We start from the raw sequence: 18,495 nt of genomic DNA, 5'->3' as shown, positions 1-18,495 counted from the left end.
GATGAGTTTTAACAAGATACTTGGAATACAAAAAGTCAGCTTTTTCAGCAGAATAATCAAAGTCAAAAGTTAAAGCCTCAAATTCATGAAAGAATCTATAAATGTCAATATTAGGATCTGTAGAGAATTTACTCAAATTACCATACAATTTTTGGCATTGAGATTTCTTGAAGAGTTCCTTAGACATGAAGAGATGTCTAATATCAATAGTCCAATCAATTGCATTCTTTACTACTTCAGCAGCAGATAGAGCTAACTTAGCATCATGAAATTTGAAAGTGATGTAGTCTCTAAGAGAATGCTGCAGTGAAGATATTTGCCTATCTACAACAGGAACATGGCCATTGTGCAAATAGACCAAATAAGAATGAGACAAATCCTTACTAGGAGTAGCAATTAAAATCTTGGAAAGAGAATGCATCTCATCATTCAGAACTTTATCAACAATATCAACCTTCTTTCTTTCATTATCCAGAGTTGGATTGTCATTTGGAATGATATTTTCAATATGACCAGAACAAGAACTACTGTCGGTCGTTTGTCGTGGAACCCTACTGTCTACAAAGAATGAAGACTGATCCTGAACTTTAGGTATAGAATAAGAAACATTACTGCAAGAAATTGCAGAATCCAAACCTTCAAACTTGGCAATATAATCATGAAGCTCATGTGAGTTTTGTATTATATTGGTAGGAATGACATTTACCTCTAAGGAATCAACTGCAATACTGCTATCACTGTTAGCTGAAACATCAAGCTGAGTTTTCTTAGTAAAAGAGAGAAAAAGATGATTAGGACAGTTAACTAGCCACTCAAGTTTACTTTCCTCAATCTGAAGAATTAAAGCACAACATTTATTAATATGTATAATAGATTTCATATTAAATGCTAATGCTTGAGCAAAATGTAACCTTACATTCAAATGTTCATAGGATAGAAAATGGCTATTCAAATGAGAAGAATTTGAATAAACACTGCCATATATTTCTAGTCTAGAAATCAGTTTTTCAGCATTGGCAAGAAACAAGTCCAATTCAGTAATAGTACAATTATCATTCAAGTCTGGAAGTGAAAGATCAGAACTTGAAGCACCTGAATTACTCAATGAACATGTGCTGCTATAACCTGATTCAGATTCTTCAGGTATTAAGGGTAAAAAACTCAAATTTTTATATGACAACATGATTCAGTTATGATTATGCTTGAATAGGCAATTATTGAGAATGAAGATTCAGAATTAAATATTCAACAAAAACTGAACGAAGTATTTGATTAGGTAGTACAAGACTCCTTTATCAAAATACTTTGTGCCACAAAATTTCTTGCGAGTTAATTGTAATCTGTACTGATAAAACAGAACTCTCCTTAAAAAGACAAAGAAAACAAGAAAAGAAAGTTTTGTATCTGATACACACAAACTTTAACTCAATACAAAATAGTTAATCATACACACCAGTAGTGTACACTTAAATTATGATAGTGAATGATTTTAGGAATATATGTAATAACTTGGTAAGAAAAATGAGTATGAATGGATTTTTCCTTTCTCATATATTCTTAATGTCAGAAATTACAATGACAAGGATGACAACATCCATAAGTAGTATGAAAATAAATGTTTAGAGATAAACAATTATAATATTTCATAAAGTTTTTATTACATCAATTAAACTGTGAACTTACAATCATTTATATATAGCTAATTCTCTTAAATATTCAAACAGAAACCAGAGAAAATATTTAGCCTTTGATTTTGTCACAACAATGGTAAAGGGATATATGACCCTTATATGAGAGCTCCGCCCCTAGAAATTAGGTAAATAGACTTGAAGAGCTCCACACTTAGAAATAAAGAGGGAGAAGAAATGCTATGCCATTTATCTAGGTATATTGGGTTGGAGATTTTATGATATTACCAAACTATTTTGTCCTTGCCTAACAAAGCAAATAATAAATAATTTGGGAGGTATGTTAAACCATGTCTTTCCTTCTGAACAGTAGAATGGAAAAACAATAATGATTTCAAACTAGTTTATACAAACCATTAAATCATTTGAAGGGTAGAATTATGAATAATAATTGGGAAGAAAATATTTCCCTTATTAAATATTCAAACTGAAAACTATGTTTGAAATAAATCAATAAGTATATATAAACTATTATATAATATTTCGCTGACTCCACCTATAAGTAAAGAGGGGAGGGGAAATAAAGAGAAGTGTGTTACCACAATTAGCTCCGCCTTTTGAGAAGTAAAAAGAAGAGGGTTGTATTCTACACTTAATGGTAGAGAGACAAAACCTTTCAAAAGATTATCCCTTTTCTATGACACAAAAAGGGGACGAAAGGGAGGCAGGAATGGGTTGTAGTAAAACCCCTTTCCAAACCAACTTAACTTCCACCCTGAGAAGGAGGGGGAAGGGGAGAAATGGATTGAGACTAACCCTTTTCTTTGAATTTTAATCCCTTAGTTACTACACTATAATAACTGTAGTAGGGATTAGAGGTACTCTAATGAGCTTTGAAAGTTTGGTGGTTTTATTAACAATGGATATATGTACTATTATTAACACTAACCTGATATGTTATGTAACAAGTAACATAAGAACTCACCACTGTATAACGACACCAATTAGCAGTACATTTTAATTCACTTGTTGAAAAAATTAAGTTGAAATTAAATGCCTTGCCTTAGAAAGAAAGAATTGAATTAACGTAAAAAAAACGCACACGTTTTTTTAATGAAAATCGCTAATAAAATCTTTTAGAACTATAAAAGGATGAAAATATTACCTTTTGAATGAATATTAAAGAGACCACGATTTTGATTATTTAGATACGTTTTATATGTTTTAATTAGAAAATAATAGAATATTAAGATTGTGAACATTAACTTTAGCTAATTCGACATTAAGATTGTTCTAAAAGAATGCTTTAAGGTGTCTGAAAATATTAAAAGTCAGTCATAATTAAGTCAAACAATCCTTAAAAGCATGAAAAATCACAAAATAAATTATTAATCACAATAAGAACAACATATTTATAATCATTACAATTCAGCTATAGTCCTTTCACATTGGAACTCAGATGTCAATTGAATGTACGTCAATGTAAACAAAGATCAGCTGATGGAAAAATGTGGTGTGCATACATAAATGTAAAGTCAAATGTCGTCTTTTGTGTTGGAATACGTTATAATGAATTAATAACTTAAACAAATATAATTTTGTTACAAGAATATATGTGCAGTTTTCGTAATTTAATGTTTTAATGACCTTCTTTACTCCAATTAACCTTAAACTTTTTGCAATTATAAATTTTTATGTTATATTTGGTATGCTTTTTTTTGTGGATTTTGCTATTCTTGTTTTAGTTACAGATAATCTCATGATAGTTTATGAAAATATTAACTCTAGGACACGCTGTGAAGAACTTTGGAAGTGCCTGGGTATTAATGGCGATTTAATTATTCAGGAAAATTAATTTTTATTTGGATGTCCCTCTAAATGTTGTTGTTGTTGTAGCCATGATTCTCTGAAGTTAGGACTCAGATGCACACGGAGACTGGAAGTGAGAATCCTTTGGCCAATCTTAGATTGGTAAGCTTCGCGCACAGCTGATTGTATTCTATGTTACATTACAAGCTGACCCGCAATTCTCGTGGAAGCTACTCAATTATTACATCACCCTGGTCTAGAGTTTTGGCAGGTGTTCCATATTAAGCCACCCTAATTAATGGCACTCTTTTACAAGGAGCATGTCCCTCTAAATCAATTTATTTAATGAAAATTAAATCTAAAAGTTTTATTTAGAGAAAAATTATTTGAAATATTTGTACTTCTAACTTATTTGAATGAAAACTAGCCTACAAAGCATGAAAATTGTGTTGTTTTTACTTAATCTTGATGTTATTCAAGATGTTGTGAAATTAAACCCATCTTTCAAAAAATAAATATTTACAAAAACAAGCTTAGTTACCCGGAAAAAATGTAAATTTGAAATGCCACAGGACAAACTTTTTTGTTGGTTTTCTGATTGCTGTTCTGATCTTGAGCCATCAACACAGAAAATGCTTTTGGATACAAAGCTCATGTCTGTGCAACTAAACACTTCAAGTGTCCCATTGTTGAAGTGTCTGCAGGAAACATTTAAATTTGTATAATTTAATTACTGTTGTTGTTAACAGACCTCTTGGAGGCTCGGTGACGCCTCGGGTATAAGTTCTTTTTACGCAACCTTGAACATATCTTTAATCTGTATTGCACAACCATTGTCTAGGAGTCCTAACAGTGCATGATAATGCGTTGCACCTGTTTTTGGCCAAGGCATTCCCCGTACTCCAACTATTTACTATGTGCATTTAACATAGCAGCAGTATGACAACTTTTAACGTCTTTTAGTTATTACGCAGTGGTGGGCCGAGATTCGAACCTAATACCCTCCTGACAATGAGCGGATTTGCTACGTGTAACAGCACAGATAACAGATGATTGTTATATTAAATTTCCAATCCTTCCAGCCACTCCCTAGAAATTATAAAATTAACTTTAGAATTTAGGTGGGGAAGGAATATTGTTTGTCTGAATTCACACATACTTCCTGTTACTTTAGTATTTATAGTCTTATTGTATTATGTCACTTAATAAGTTATGCAAATTCAAATGTTAACTTAATTCTTTTAGACGTACATAAACTCTGTTAACTCTTCAAGTGCAGGACAAAGCTCGACAATGTACAAAAAAGTGATCTGCACAATACTGAAAACCTTGGCAATTAAAGAAAAGGAATCATGTAAGGGATATCACATTACTCAAGAACAGGCAACTCAAGAACAGAGTGAAATTGAAAAGTTAGAGAAATTAGCCAACGCCAATAGCAAGAAGCTGAAAGAGATGGAAAAGAGAAGTAAATTGCTTTCCGATAAAAATGATGAACTTCAACAGCAAATTGATGATTTGATTAACAAAAAGAAGGTAATTTTTTTTTTAATGCAAAAATCTTATATCATGATAATCTATAATACAAAGTAGCTTGAGTCTGTCCTAGAAAAATTGTACTTTTATAATCTTTAATACCAAGTAGAATGATGTCTGTCTGTCTGTCTGTCTGTCCGTCCGTTTGTCCCTTAAGATCTTGGTAACCACTAAACTGATCAGATCCCACTCTTCAGGAAATATACCTATTAGTCCCTTGGTGGTTTTAGGCTATTTTCTTGGGTGGCGGGGACCACCCCTAACCCCCCAAAAAACAAAACCATTTTTTTTGTTTATTGGGAAGTTAGTTCACATAAAACTATTGGCAGCATCAGTAGTACTTTATTTTTTTTTTAAATTACCCCTTTGGGCAAAGCCCTAAGAGGCTAGGGGCGAAGCCACTAATAATCAAAAAAGGAATATTACTTTGAATTTTGATTGTACTCTAAATGATATTTTAGTAATTTTGTAGGTCATTGAGGATAAACTAATAAAGAGTCAAGAAGAGAAGAAAACTTGTGCAGAAATTAAAGAAAACCTCAAATCAATGATGAAGATAAATGAATCTGCAAGAAATAACAACCCTGACCCTGACATGGAAGTTGATAATGAAAACAATCTCTTAGGGAATAGAATATATATTTTGACAATTACTAGATCCAGAGGGGAGGGGGAAATATTAGGTGCAGAGATTTCTAGGGGGTTCATTTTTTCTGCTCCTTTCTTTTTAATTTATTCAACATTTCCGGGGAAAGACTGCATTTTTTCCTAGGGAAGTGAGCCTTAGTTGGATTCAGTGAGTCTTAATGGTTTGGCTCACTGACACAAATAAAGACAGTGAGCCTTACCCGTCAATACTCACTTCCTAGGAAATGAGTCTTGACGGAAATATCCCCCCCCCCCCCCTACTCAAATAAAAATGTTAAACATCTGCAATTCAAAAACTTTGAGGGTTACATTAAATCTTTATTGTGTTATAACGTTGTTATTTGGTTATTTATTATTTTGTTTCTCATTTCTAATACCTATATTCTTATTGGGCAGAATTCCTTGCAATTCAAATTGCTGATAAAGAATTAGATCTTCAGTGCCCTGTCTGTCTTGATACTTCACAGGCAATAATCTAGAAAAGAAATATCTTATAAATACCTTACAGAAATTAGTACCTAAATGGGTAGAGTTTTAGTGAAAATGTGATTAATTAAATATGAGTTAACCTTAGGGTAATTTCTGACTCATAAAACAGGGGTTTGTTCTAATAAATATGAAAATTATGCAATGCAGGTAAAAAATAGATCAACATTCACTTATTATCATGAAAGCTTTTTCTGCAAATATTTCCAATGTTCTATTACATCGTGATAGTGGGATTTTCAGAATATGTCCACTCCTTTAAGATAGAATCTAGATTATCATCTTAAGGTTCCTATTTATATGTGCCCAAATCAACATATAATTTGCTCTCAGTGTTGGCAACGTCTTAGGGTAAATAAGATTTATATTATTTATTTTCTAAATAAACAAAAATATTTTAGTTTTTTAAATAAATTTCACAGTACTTGGTGAGTTCTATGCATCATGTTACTGTCCATTTTTGTGTGTTTTTACTATTTAAATAAAATGTATCGGCTTATTTAACCCACTTACCCCTATCAAAAATTAATTTTTAAATTGTTTAATTTAGTTTTTTTACTTTAACGACTATGTAGTCATTCAATAGTCTGATAAGTTCTATGTTTATTAAATATTATAAGATTATTGCATTTTTATTTTCATATTGCCTAACTAAATGTATTATTTTTTGTTGTATGATAATAAAATATAATTTGACATCTCAAATAGCACTGAAGTTAATCTGAGGAAAATATTTAAAATGAAACTTCTCTTAATTTACTTGCAAGTTGCATTATCCAACCTTCCTCAAACTTTTCAACGGCTACTGTAGTACAAAAATTAAAAAGATGGTGTTTCTTTTAATTTTTAAAACTAAAGCTCAGCTTGGTTCTAACAGTATGCTTGGTATTTTTTCCCATCTACACAAGTCATGCAATTTTTTTTTAAAACGGTGCATTTTTTTGCACACCCTTTAACTTAAATGCAGCTAGTTAACAAACGGCTGGCAGCACAGTCTCCGTTGAAATTGAAAGGTTCAAAAGAAGTTTAAATCATTACATATTTTTGAAAAAAAACAGGAAGTGTACAGCAAACAGAAAGGTTCATTTTTTATGTAATGCAATCCTTGAACTCTTAAGGAAATAAGTAATTGTCAATTTTATAGACTTTTAGGTTCTATTGATTTGCGCATCGAAACTGCTGCAATGAGATTTTAATGATAAAGGGGTAAGTGGGTTTAACTAACCTATACTTTTTAATTAAAAAAAACACTACATTATTATTTTATTCAGACATTAGCTTACCATGCCACCAGTTCTGAATGCAGAACTCCGTATTCTTTGGATCCACCCAGACACAGATATATGGAGAAAGTAGCCCAAGAACTGGATCAATTGTATGGAAAATATGCCGATCTTTTCTAATTGTGAAAATGTGGATAAGTCACTTGGGGTTGAAGAAACCTTTCCAGGCCTTCTAAAAATAAGAAAATTAATAGTTTGTCGTCTTTTAAATATTTATTTATGGTTTATTTGTATTTCGGTTTTACAAATATAAATATTTGAGCTTTTACCTAACTTTTTGTGATTTTGTAATAGTTTTAATTTTTTTTCAGATTATTAAAATGTCTTTTAAAATATCAATAAGAACACCCGACCAAATCAATAAAGAAATTATTGATAGACAAACCAACACTGCTCTAGAAAACTCAACTCCAAACAACGTGTTTCGTTCATTCCGTTCACATTATTTATTCGATAGAGATACATCAAATTTGAATTTAATATCTCCACCTAAAGTTAAATTGAACTCTACAAACCCTTATGTATTTACAACTACACACAGTATAACCTCTGGCTGCGTGTCAAGCCTAAATGTTTCAAATCAGTCATCAAATTTTGTAAGAAATCCTACAAATTTAACTAATTCTATTGTTGGACTCGCTCAATCTCATGCTAACGGTCAAATAACTACTTTGCACAGTACAACACCTGCCATAATCAGCAAATTTAGTGACAGTGTGATGATTAATCCATCTACTACAAATTCATTAAGTTTGCCATTAACACCTGAAACCAATCTTGTACCAAATACAAGTTTACCTAATGATATTTATTCAATCAAACACCAGGAGTTCTCTGTAGTTTCCAAAGGAAAAAATACAACAAATTTGCCCTCAAACATCACAGATATTCCAGCTGAGTTTTTAGTGCGTAATAATACTGCAATTTATTCAAATCTTGTCAAAAAAGATGATTTGAATACAAATGATTTTGCTCCTACAAACGTTTTGAGTCAACCTTCTAGTCACAGTCTTTATATTAGGTAAGAAGATACCACAGGGAGGGAGGGAAGTTTGGGAATTTTATTACACTAGTCCCTAAAGTTTTTAAATAACTTTTTCTAATTTGTTGGCTTAACAAGTTTTGGGACTTTCATTACATATTGATTGGTTGGTTTATTACATTGCATTGAGTGTCCATATGTTTCAACCACTAATTGTAGTCTACAGAAGGGGTAATTTTGTTTCAGTAGGAGGGAAGGGAATCTTTATATCAGCCAGCTACAAGTTTCACTTTGTTAGAGTTCATGATAATCTAGTGTAAAATATACAATATATTAAACTAGAGGCTACGCCCCCTAGAAGCCTCTAGGGGCACTTAAGGTAGGACGGGGAAAAGTCGACCTCTTCCTATTTTAAAGAGGACTATCCATGAACCAGAGCAAGTGATTCTAAGTATCTTCCAGCATTAACCCATAGTAGTTTTTTAGTGAATATACTAGGTTTATGTTTAATATTTGCTTTATTGAATAAAAAGTTAGGTTTCACCATGGTTTTATATGAAACAAACTTTGAAATGTAAATCAATTTTTAAAGCAATATCAAGAACAATATCGGTTCAGCGGTTAGCGAGATCCTTCGGGACAGACAAAAAACGCTTACTACTTTATATAATAGGACTAGCGGCTACGCCCCTAGAGGCCTCTAGGGGGCACTTGAGGAGGAGAGAGTCGAATTTAATAACCCAATTTCTTATTTTAGATTTTAAAGAAAAATTTTAAAAAAATCTTTTTTTGGGAGGGGGGGGCGAAATTTTTTTTGTTTTTTTTGGAAGGGGGTTGCCCCCCCTCATTTTTAATTTTAGTAAAAAATTTTTTAAAAAAATTTCGGGGGGTTTTTCATTTTTTGAAGGGGTTGGGTGTGTCCCACCCCCCCAAGAAAATAGTTATAAACCTTCACGGGACCTATGAGAAGCTACCCTGTTAAGGAGAACCCGATCGGTTCAGCGGTTAGCGAGATCCTTCGGTACAGACACACAGACAAACAGACATCCTGTTACTTTAGTATAAGGATTGTAAGGAGAGGTCAACGGAAATTAATATGTTTCTTCTTCCTCTCTTTATAAATAACATTAGTTATTTATTCTATGTTAGATTATATGAATGTATTGTATTGTGTACTTCTAGTATCAACGCATCAATGCCCGTAGTTATGTATTGTACACATCACTCATCTAATTTTGTATCACCTTAAGATCTCGCCAACCACTGGACCTTAAAGTTTTGGATCTGCTTGCATTAAATAAACAAAAACTGTAAAAACATATAATAAAGGTTGGATTGCATGGCATGTGACTTCAACTAAAGTTCTACCATAAGTTTTTAAAATGTTATTTGTAGGGCTGGCAATCCGAATCCGGAATCCCCCCAATTTGACCCATTTTAGACCCAGAATTCGAATCCCCTATTAAAATTGCGGTTTCGGATTGTTAATTTTTATGACATTTAAAATGTGGCAGACTAAAACCAAAAAAGTATTTTATTGTTTCTTAACTAGGTACAATTAAAACCAGTGTTCCGGAGCCGGGAGCCAGGAGCAGCAACATTTTTGGTGGAGCCGGATCCGGAGCCGTATTTTTCGTTAAAAACGGCTCCGGCTCCAGATTAGCCAAAAGTGATTTTTTAAAGTAATAATATAATTTGGCAATGGTTTATTTCCATATAATAAACTGAAAAACTAAGGTAGTTACTTAACAAATAGACACACATCCTTCTACTTTTATATAGCTTTAATCAAATAAAAGCAAAATATTTTATAATAATATTATTTATTTTATTTTATCAATTTCAATAATAAACAAAAGTTGATATATTAATTTTAAGGTAGGAGCCGGAGCCGTATTTCCAGATACGGCTCCGCGGAGCCGGAGCCGCATCAAAATTAAACGGCTCCGACACCCTGATTAAAACGGTGGATAGCACCCAAGTTTTTTTGTCATTTTATTTTTATGCTTATTTTAGGTTAGGTTAGGTAAAGTTAGAAAATGGCCAATGTACGTAGGGGCCAGAACTTTTTTTATTTAAAAAATACATTTTAGAATATTGATAGAATCCGCAATCCTCGGATTAATCCCCCTTATTTTTGGCGGATTTTTGTAAGAATCTGAATCCGACCCATAAATTCGGCGGATTGCCAGCCTTAGTTATTATAATATATATTTTTCCAGGCCCGTAAAGGATCTTGTAAAGCATGGAGAGCCTTCAGTCAATCTTGTTCCTGCAAATAATGTTCAATTCAAAGTCAGAAGTCAACATGGAGGCCCTATAAAACCACTCTTAGTCAAAAATTCATGTCCAAGTTCAGGTAATTTGAATTTATGGATCTAGTGCAGATCGCGGTAAAATGTTTCTGGGATCGATTATCTCAAAAAAAAATTAATTAACTTTACGCGGAAAGTATAGATTATGCTTGCATAAAATTTTAACCGACTAAAGCCTACAAATATTTGGAATTGTCATTACTCTATCATGCACAGTTTTCATGAGAATTGCGGGTCAGCTTGTAATGAGACATAGAATACACTCAGCTCTGCGCGAAGCTTACTAATCTAAGATTGTCCAAATGATTTTCACAACCAATCTTCGTATGCATCCAGGGGTGTATATTCTGCATGGGATCCCCGGCTCAGGGGGGGGGGGGGGGGTGGAAATAAAAAATAAGTGGTTGGAGGGAAAAAAAATGTAAAAATTAAGAAAACTGAAAACATTTTTTCCATTTCGCCCCCCTCCTTGGTTAAAAAACTAAAAAAATGTGTGGTAGGAGGGATAAAATAAATAAAATAGGTATAGAATTCTTTAAATATTTTTCTATTTCCCCCCCTACTTCTTAAGAAAAATCTAGGGGGGAAAAAAATAAAAAATTTTGTAGCAGGGGAAAAAAAATAAATCTTGTGCAGAATATACACCCCTGTATGCATCTGAATTCTAACTTCAGAGAATCAGGACTTACCTATACAACAATATGCTGATATTTATTTTTTATCATATGGATTAACATTCTAAGTAATTTAAAAAAAAAAAACATAGGTTATTTTGAATTTGGTTTACAATTAATTTGAAAATGATCTAAGGGGACTATCCACGAACAAGAGCAAGTGATTCTAAGCACCTTCTAGCAGTGATTCTAAATTATTTTTTTGGTGAATATACTAGGGTTATGTTTAATATCGTTATAGCAATTTAATAAGTTGTTTAGTTTTACCATGGATTTATATGAATAAAACTTAAAATGTTAGACTTTTTGTGACTAAATAATAATACCATCAAATGTTTTGTTAAGTTCAAACTACTATGACACAAAAGTAATTTTTAATGAAAAATGTTAATTTAGAAAAAGTGATGGTAACTTGTAATATTTAGCATTTGATTATGTTTTTGCATATTTTTTATTTGAACTTAACAAAACATTTGATGATATGTTTTCAAAAAAAATTACTAACATTTTAAAGTTTTGGTCATAGAAAACCATGGTGAAACTAAATACAACGATATTAAACATAACCCTAGTATATTCACCAAAAAAACATTTAGAATCACTGCTGGAAGGTGCTTAGAATCACTTGCTCTTGTTCGTGGATAGTCCCCTTTTGCTTAATATAATCTGTTGGCAATAACTATGAATGTGCTTTTCAGGGGTGCTAGTATATGGTGAACCAAACACAACCATATCCTTGCCACCTGTACCAGCCAGGCAGTTTGGCCAATCTCTACAGCAAAACCAACAAGTACCACCTAATTTCCAACAGGTTAGGTTAGAATAGAAATAAAACTGAACAATGATGAAAAAGCCTAAAAGCGAAGCTCTAGAATCTGACGTTATGAAAAACAACGCGCCTCAGCCATGCACAAGCCTCAAATTCTCAAAAAAAAATTCTAAAACAATGGATTGTCTGTTTAGTAAAATGTTTAAGACATCTAGATGAATTTTAAATATATAATATGACGATTTGACGATTTGACTGAGGCTTACTTGTGGCTGACATTTTGCTGCCGAGCCCTGGTAAATTTGTTGCAAATTGCTGAAATACAGAAAAGTTTGGACACCACTTGACACATTTCATTACAAGTATTCAATGTTTTTGAGTTAACGAATACCTAAGGAGACGATAGTCAAACTTTGGGTACCAGTGTAAATTTCCCCTCCATCCTTGGATCTTTATCTATTTAATCTTTTACCAACATGTGGGTGAATGGATATATAATACTTGGATATTATGACAGAGGAAATTTTATTGCAACTTAGGTTGCTACTATGGTCCTCATTTATTGGTCAGTTTGTTTTTCCATTAGGACTAGGGGGTGAATGGGGGTTATCGTTATATTAGCCAGCTGGAAGTGGCATATTATCAGTGTATGCGAGAATAACTCACATCATCCATGTGTTCCATGTCCATTACGAGGTGTGATTGAGTAACTGTATTATTCAGGTGCTGAAACCTGGCAATGTCAAACCTGTTGCAAGCCCGAAAGCCAGAGTTCTTGAGGACATTACTATGAATAACGGATGGAGAAAGGTTTTGAAAGAACGACAATCTGGAAAATCTTCAGGGATTGATACTTACATATATTTTACAGCCGTTTCTAAGATATTAATTTTCAGATAGACAAAGTTTCAACCTTTTAGCAGCTTGCTTAACCAAGGACGTCCAGGGGGGGGGGGCAGAAGTTTAAGTGATTGTTATCTTATTATAAGAAGGTACACTGCTCTTCCCCCCCCCCCCCCCACACACACACACAAATATTGTTAGTTATTACGATTTGGTCACTTAAAAAATGCATTTTCTTTGCTGTTATTTAAGATATATGTTTGCATAATGAGGTGTCATGTTTAAGCCTTTTAAAACAGGGTTGTTAACCCATAATTTTTTCCTCTCTATTTCATTGTAACACCAAAAATGTTACCTAGTTTTTATCCCACCCAAAAATATTTTAACGGGAGTAACACGCCTTTTTAAGCCTTTTGTTTAAAATTTTCTAATTAACCCACAAAAAAAACGGGTTAACCGATAAAATATATTTCGGGTTTTGGGTTTGATTCAACATTGGATGGCAGTAAGACTTCTTCTTTTTTCTTCCTATGTGTATGTATCTAATTGTTCTTAGGATCTGTGGATGCTTATTACTTCAGTCCACAAGGCAGGATCATTACATGAACATTTTCTAAAATCTTACATAGCATCGTATTTCCACAAATATTAAAACAAAATCATAGAATTAATATCAGATTGGTTTTAGGGTGTGGGGGGGGGGGGGGTAATGCAACCATCTCGCAATCAATGTATAAATGGCACTTAGAATTCAAATTTCGATCTGAAATTTTGCATGGGTAATCCTTGGTAGGTCTATTTTCCCTATATCGAACAAAAAGTTGGAAAAGTAACGGCTAACGGTTCAGCCGTTTAGCCATTTTTTGGCTATTTTCAAGGCAAATACATCACGAAACCTATCTCCACGTAATACTCTTTGCCATTCCAAAACGTTTTCAAACGGTTCTAGCCGGTAGTTGCTGGTACTAGAAATCTAAAAAATGTTTTTGTATCATTTCACATGATTTAAAGCAAAAATATGTTTCAAAAAGTTGATTCCTACTTAATTTATAACAGATTTGCCCTAAAAATAGCCAAAAAAAAACGACTAAAGGGCTGAGCCGTCAACTGTTACTTTTTCAACTTTTTGTTCGATTTAGGGAAAATACCAAGGATTACTCATGCAAAATTTTAGATCGAAATTCGAATTCTAAGTGCCATTTATACATTGATTACGAGATGGTTATATTAACCCCCCCCCCCCCCCCCCACCTTTTAGAATATTTAATTTCAATATCCGCGTAGAGTAGTCTGTAATAAGATGCGATAAATAACTAATCAGGCTATAACATAGATCAAACTAATTCTTTTAATCTTTTAATGCAATCCTTTTTAGCATAAAACCATGACACGGTCTTTTTAACTCCCTGAAAAAGCACAACTTACTAAAAACTTCATTCTTTGGACAAATTTTAGGGCACGGTGTAACTGTCTATAAAGTCCTAAATCTGAATTCCCTTTCCCCAATTTTTCACACTCCCCCCCAAAAAGTTCCCAAAATCTTTCCTGGAAGATTTACTGTTAATAAGAATTACATCGGTTCAGCTGTTAGCGAGAATCTTCACTCCAAATACACAGACACTTATTCTTTATATTTCACTAGCGGCTTCGCCCCTAGCCTCTAAAGGCTTTGCCCCAAGAGGTGATAAAAAAAATTAAGGCGAAATTCGTTAAAGGACCAAGGAAATCTTCAGCAAAAAAAAAAAAAAAAAAAAAGAATGGGGGGGGGGATTTTTTTGTTTTTGGGGGGTTGGGGGTGTCCCACCCCCCAAGAAAATAGCTTAAAACCACCACAGGACCAATAGGTATATACCCTGAAGAGTAGAATCCGATCGGTTCAGTGGTTAACGAGATCTTAAGGGACAGACAGACAGACGGACAGACAGACATCGTTCTACTTTGTATTATAGATTGACCTATGAAAACCTTGTAATGATGCAAATAAATTAGGGCAAAGATTTCGTTCAAGAGCTGAGATTTACAGGCACCTCCAGGAATAGATATACAACATTTAAATAGTCTAGCTGACACCATATTCAGTCAAAATAAAAAGGGGTTTTAGCAGACGAACTCTTTGTATTGATAGTTGACTTATTATTTATGTTTTGTCATATTCTTCACATGATATTAGTTAAGAAATGTGTACAAGCAAAAGGTTATGTGAAGACTATTTTAAAGCTGGCTTAATATGCGAGTAAAATGAAAAAAATAACTGCTATTTAATAACAAAATATGTACGCTTTCTACACAATAATATGGCTCAATAGTTCCTCCATTTTTTTTATTGGCTAATTAAGAGAGTAAGCATCTAGATGCTCTATATCTATTGCTCCAGGAAAATGGCGGGAACCCAGATGTTGAGCTCAAAGATTTTGACTTTTCCAGAAAGAGAAAAAGGGTAAGAAGTAAAAAAACACGTTATCTTATTCGTTGGCTCCAAAACTTGTTTGGGTTAAAACTAGAGGTGTCAAAACATTTCAAACACTAATTTCAATCTAAAGAAGTAATAACTTTGCGTCATTTTGTAGCAAAATAACATAAACATGATTGTACCCTTATAATAAAGTAACAGGATGTCTGTCTGTACCAAAGGATCTCGCTAACCACTTAATCGGTATGGTTCTCCTTTACAGGGTAGCTTTTCATAGGTCCAGGGAAGGTTTATAACTATTTTAGGGGAGGGTACAACCACCCTCCTAAGAGAAATCGTCCCTAGAAAATTCCTCCCCCCAAAAATATTCCTCCATTCTCAAAAAATATTTTTCTTTTTAAATCTTAATTGGGTTATCGAATCCAACTCCTCCCTCCACAAGTGCCCCTAGAGTCCTCTAGGGTGTAACCGCTAGTGATAAATATAATACTAATATTATTAAGGATACATCTGGTGAAGAATAAGATGAAGAAGTGTACAACTGTTACGAGAAAGAAGATGGTGACCCTAATGAAACTGAGACTGTACTGTTAAATATTGCAGACACCAGAGATGGATTCTTTTTTTAAAAATATGATTGCTGCATCGTTGCCTCAACAAATTGTTTTCTTTTGTAAAGAATTACATAAAAAATCTACAAAAATTAAATAAAATCACAGAAGGGTTATTACCATAATGTTTTATTTAATTTTTGTAGATTTTTTATGTAATTTTGAAGGATTTTTCACAAAAACAATTATGGTGAGGTAGCGATGCAGTGATCCTAATTTTTTTCAAAGAATCCACCTTAGGACTGACAAGGGGTTATTTACCCCTCCCTAATTTTTTTGAAAAAAATATTTTGCCCCACCTTAGATATTTAACTACAATCCAAAATAATGAGCTTGAACGTCTCTGGAAAGACAGACAGACACAAGCACCTATAGAGTAGCTTTGCTAACAAAATTTAAAAACTGCAAATTTTCTTTTAATTTTTTATTGAAAGCAACTACTTGTAATTTTAAGTAAATAATATTTTCAATTAACAAAACATAGTTTTATTTTGATCACGAATTATCAAAATAAAATTATGTTTACAATAAAGTAATAATAGTTTCGATGTTTTATATCTACGCTGAAAAAATGTTCATTTTTAGGTTTTTAGGGAAAAGCTGATTTTATGCCTTTTCTTTGCAATAAATAGATTTTAGAATTTTATACAAACTTTAGTTTTCCAAGTAAACCTATATGAACAAAATATTACAATATGTATAATAACGATTTTACTTAGGTATGGATTGGCCCTAGAAATGATAAAAATAAAGTACTGAACAAAATAGCCATTTCAAGTCTTTTATTTATTCATTTTACAACTTTTAAAACGGCAAAATGTGTTACTAGTAAAAAATAAAGATAATACAAAAATCTAGTGGAAAAAAACAAGCATCTTTGGATATATAACAATTAATTAATAAAGCTTTACAATTTTTTATATTAAAAATAACAACAATTGTATTACACAAGGAACTATCTTTTCATAGCAGGCCACGTTTTGTGTAATGTGGCAAACTTTGAAATGATACAACTCATAATTAGATTAACTGTTATATAACCAAAAAGTTTTTAAAAAAATAACAAGACTTGAGGTAGCAATGTGGTGAGGAGTCATTGGTCAAGGTTACAAACATGAACTTCAACCCTTTCTTTTGTGCAATATACATACATTCTGATATAAAGTAGCAGGATCTGTAGGTTCTTATAGATCCTAGGACGGTTTATAACTATTATAGGGGGGAGGGTACCACCACCATCCCAAGAAAAATCACCCCAAATATATTATTCTACGCCCAAAAAATTTATACTTTTAAGAACTAAAATGGTAGGGGGGGGGGGGGGAGAGTCAATTATTTAAATTTTTGTAAAAACTGATTTTTATTTGATATGAATTCTGCACACAAAGAAAAGGCAAAACTCATTTTTTTTTCTTGATTGATGTTTTAACACATACATGATTGTGTAAAAAAAATACTATTGATATAAATACAAATACCAAATATGTTGCTAAAAATCCACATTAGTTAAAATTTTTAGAAAAAGTTTAAAAATATGTTTTGTTAAAAATTTATATTTTAAAAATATAGTTTTTGTTTTGTTTTGAAAAGCAGCATTTTACAAATTTGGTACAATTTTGTTGTTTGCATATTGGTTATACTGATTTTTGTAATATCTTTGTAAAAATTTGTATAGATAATATCTCCTGATTTAGTTTGTTAGAAAATTGAGGAAGTTGTTTCATTAGAGAATTTTTAGTTGGGATTTTGAGCTTCATACATTCAAATTTTGAAATAACATCTAAACCAAAATAAAAGAGAATTAAACAAAAAATGTTAATAGCAACTTAATCCAAAATATTTATTAGTGAATTTTAATAATATAAATTGTTCAATAATACAAATTATATGATTAAAATTCACTTTGTGGCATAATAATTAATAATTTTCACCAGACATGTAACTCTGACTAAAGGAATTTATAATAATAATATCTAGAAGTAATAATTCTTAACCAGATCTAAAACTAGTTATTCTTTATTCACATACAAAAACCGGTTTTCAAATATCATCATGTGGTGTGTGTGTGTGTTTCAATTGTGTGTTTTAATTTCTGTACATTTTTATTAACGCAATTTGATAACTCTTGTAATGTATGTACAGTACAGAGAAGAAAAAACAACAACATTGATATCACTACATGCGCATGCAGCGCGCGGAGATTGTGCTCTACTTTTTATTTACAAACTTGAAAATTTACAAGCATTGAAAATTACTTTATGGGATTCTTAAAATATTATATAATAACAAAAGCATACTTTCCATGGTAAAATAAAATCTTTCAAAATTCAGCTTAAACTGATAGAAAAAAAACTATAGCAACAAAAGTTAAAGTTAAGATAAATTATTTTTGATAATGTGTACTAGCCTGTCCCGGATTTGAAAAATTTTGTTAAAATTTTTGCCCCCAGCCATAATATAGTTGATTTATGCAAAATATTGACCCATGCAAAATATTTTTT

The 18,495-nt window shown here is 32.2% G+C and overlaps 2 protein-coding genes across 3 annotated transcripts in view; both read left to right on the top strand.

Moving 5' to 3' along the window:
• The window catches only part of LOC145303699 (uncharacterized), a 35,644-nt gene extending 27,973 nt beyond the window's left edge, over positions 1-7,671 (top strand). Inside the window, exons 11-17 of the mRNA XM_080145304.1 lie at positions 3,417-3,476; positions 4,012-4,141; positions 4,683-4,973; positions 5,446-5,599; positions 6,018-6,088; positions 6,396-6,458; positions 7,379-7,671. Coding sequence (XP_080001430.1) covers positions 3,417-3,476; positions 4,012-4,141; positions 4,683-4,973; positions 5,446-5,599; positions 6,018-6,088; positions 6,396-6,458; positions 7,379-7,510 — 901 coding nt within the window. The 3' untranslated portion in view covers positions 7,511-7,671. The remainder of the gene's footprint in view (positions 1-3,416; positions 3,477-4,011; positions 4,142-4,682; positions 4,974-5,445; positions 5,600-6,017; positions 6,089-6,395; positions 6,459-7,378) is intronic.
• Positions 7,672-7,705: 34 nt separating this feature from the next.
• LOC145303700 (uncharacterized) lies at positions 7,706-18,136 on the top strand. Of its 2 annotated transcripts, XR_013873790.1 has the most exons (9): positions 7,706-8,411; positions 10,595-10,731; positions 12,060-12,172; positions 12,854-12,975; positions 13,531-13,562; positions 14,963-15,009; positions 15,351-15,410; positions 15,887-15,967; positions 16,528-18,136. XR_013873790.1 is itself a non-coding variant. In XM_080145305.1 (8 exons), exons 1-8 carry the CDS (start codon positions 7,711-7,713, stop codon positions 15,905-15,907), a joined length of 1,233 nt encoding a protein of 410 aa, XP_080001431.1. In that variant the 5' UTR covers positions 7,706-7,710; the 3' UTR covers positions 15,908-18,136. The 2 variants fall into 2 exon arrangements, 1 of the variants encoding a protein (XP_080001431.1); XM_080145305.1 differs by having other exon boundaries at positions 15,887-18,136.
• The last annotated feature ends 359 nt before the right edge of the window (positions 18,137-18,495 follow it).

This window comes from Acartia tonsa, chromosome 13 (assembly GCF_053477335.1).
Source record: "Acartia tonsa isolate MP-2025a chromosome 13, ASM5347733v1, whole genome shotgun sequence".
NCBI classification, from domain to species: domain Eukaryota; kingdom Metazoa; phylum Arthropoda; class Copepoda; order Calanoida; family Acartiidae; genus Acartia; species Acartia tonsa.
This window is presented reverse-complemented; position numbering and strand designations above follow the sequence as displayed.

Excerpts from the sequence above, each read along its gene's own strand:
- LOC145303700 (XM_080145305.1), top strand. The coding sequence starts at position 7,711 with ATGTCTTTTAAAATATCAATAAGAACACCCGACCAAATCAATAAAGAA. Across the intron at positions 8,412-10,594 it reads AGTCACAGTCTTTATATTAG|GCCCGTAAAGGATCTTGTAA; the intron begins GTAAGAAGATAC and ends ATATTTTTCCAG. Across the intron at positions 12,173-12,853 it reads TACCACCTAATTTCCAACAG|GTGCTGAAACCTGGCAATGT; the intron begins GTTAGGTTAGAA and ends TGTATTATTCAG.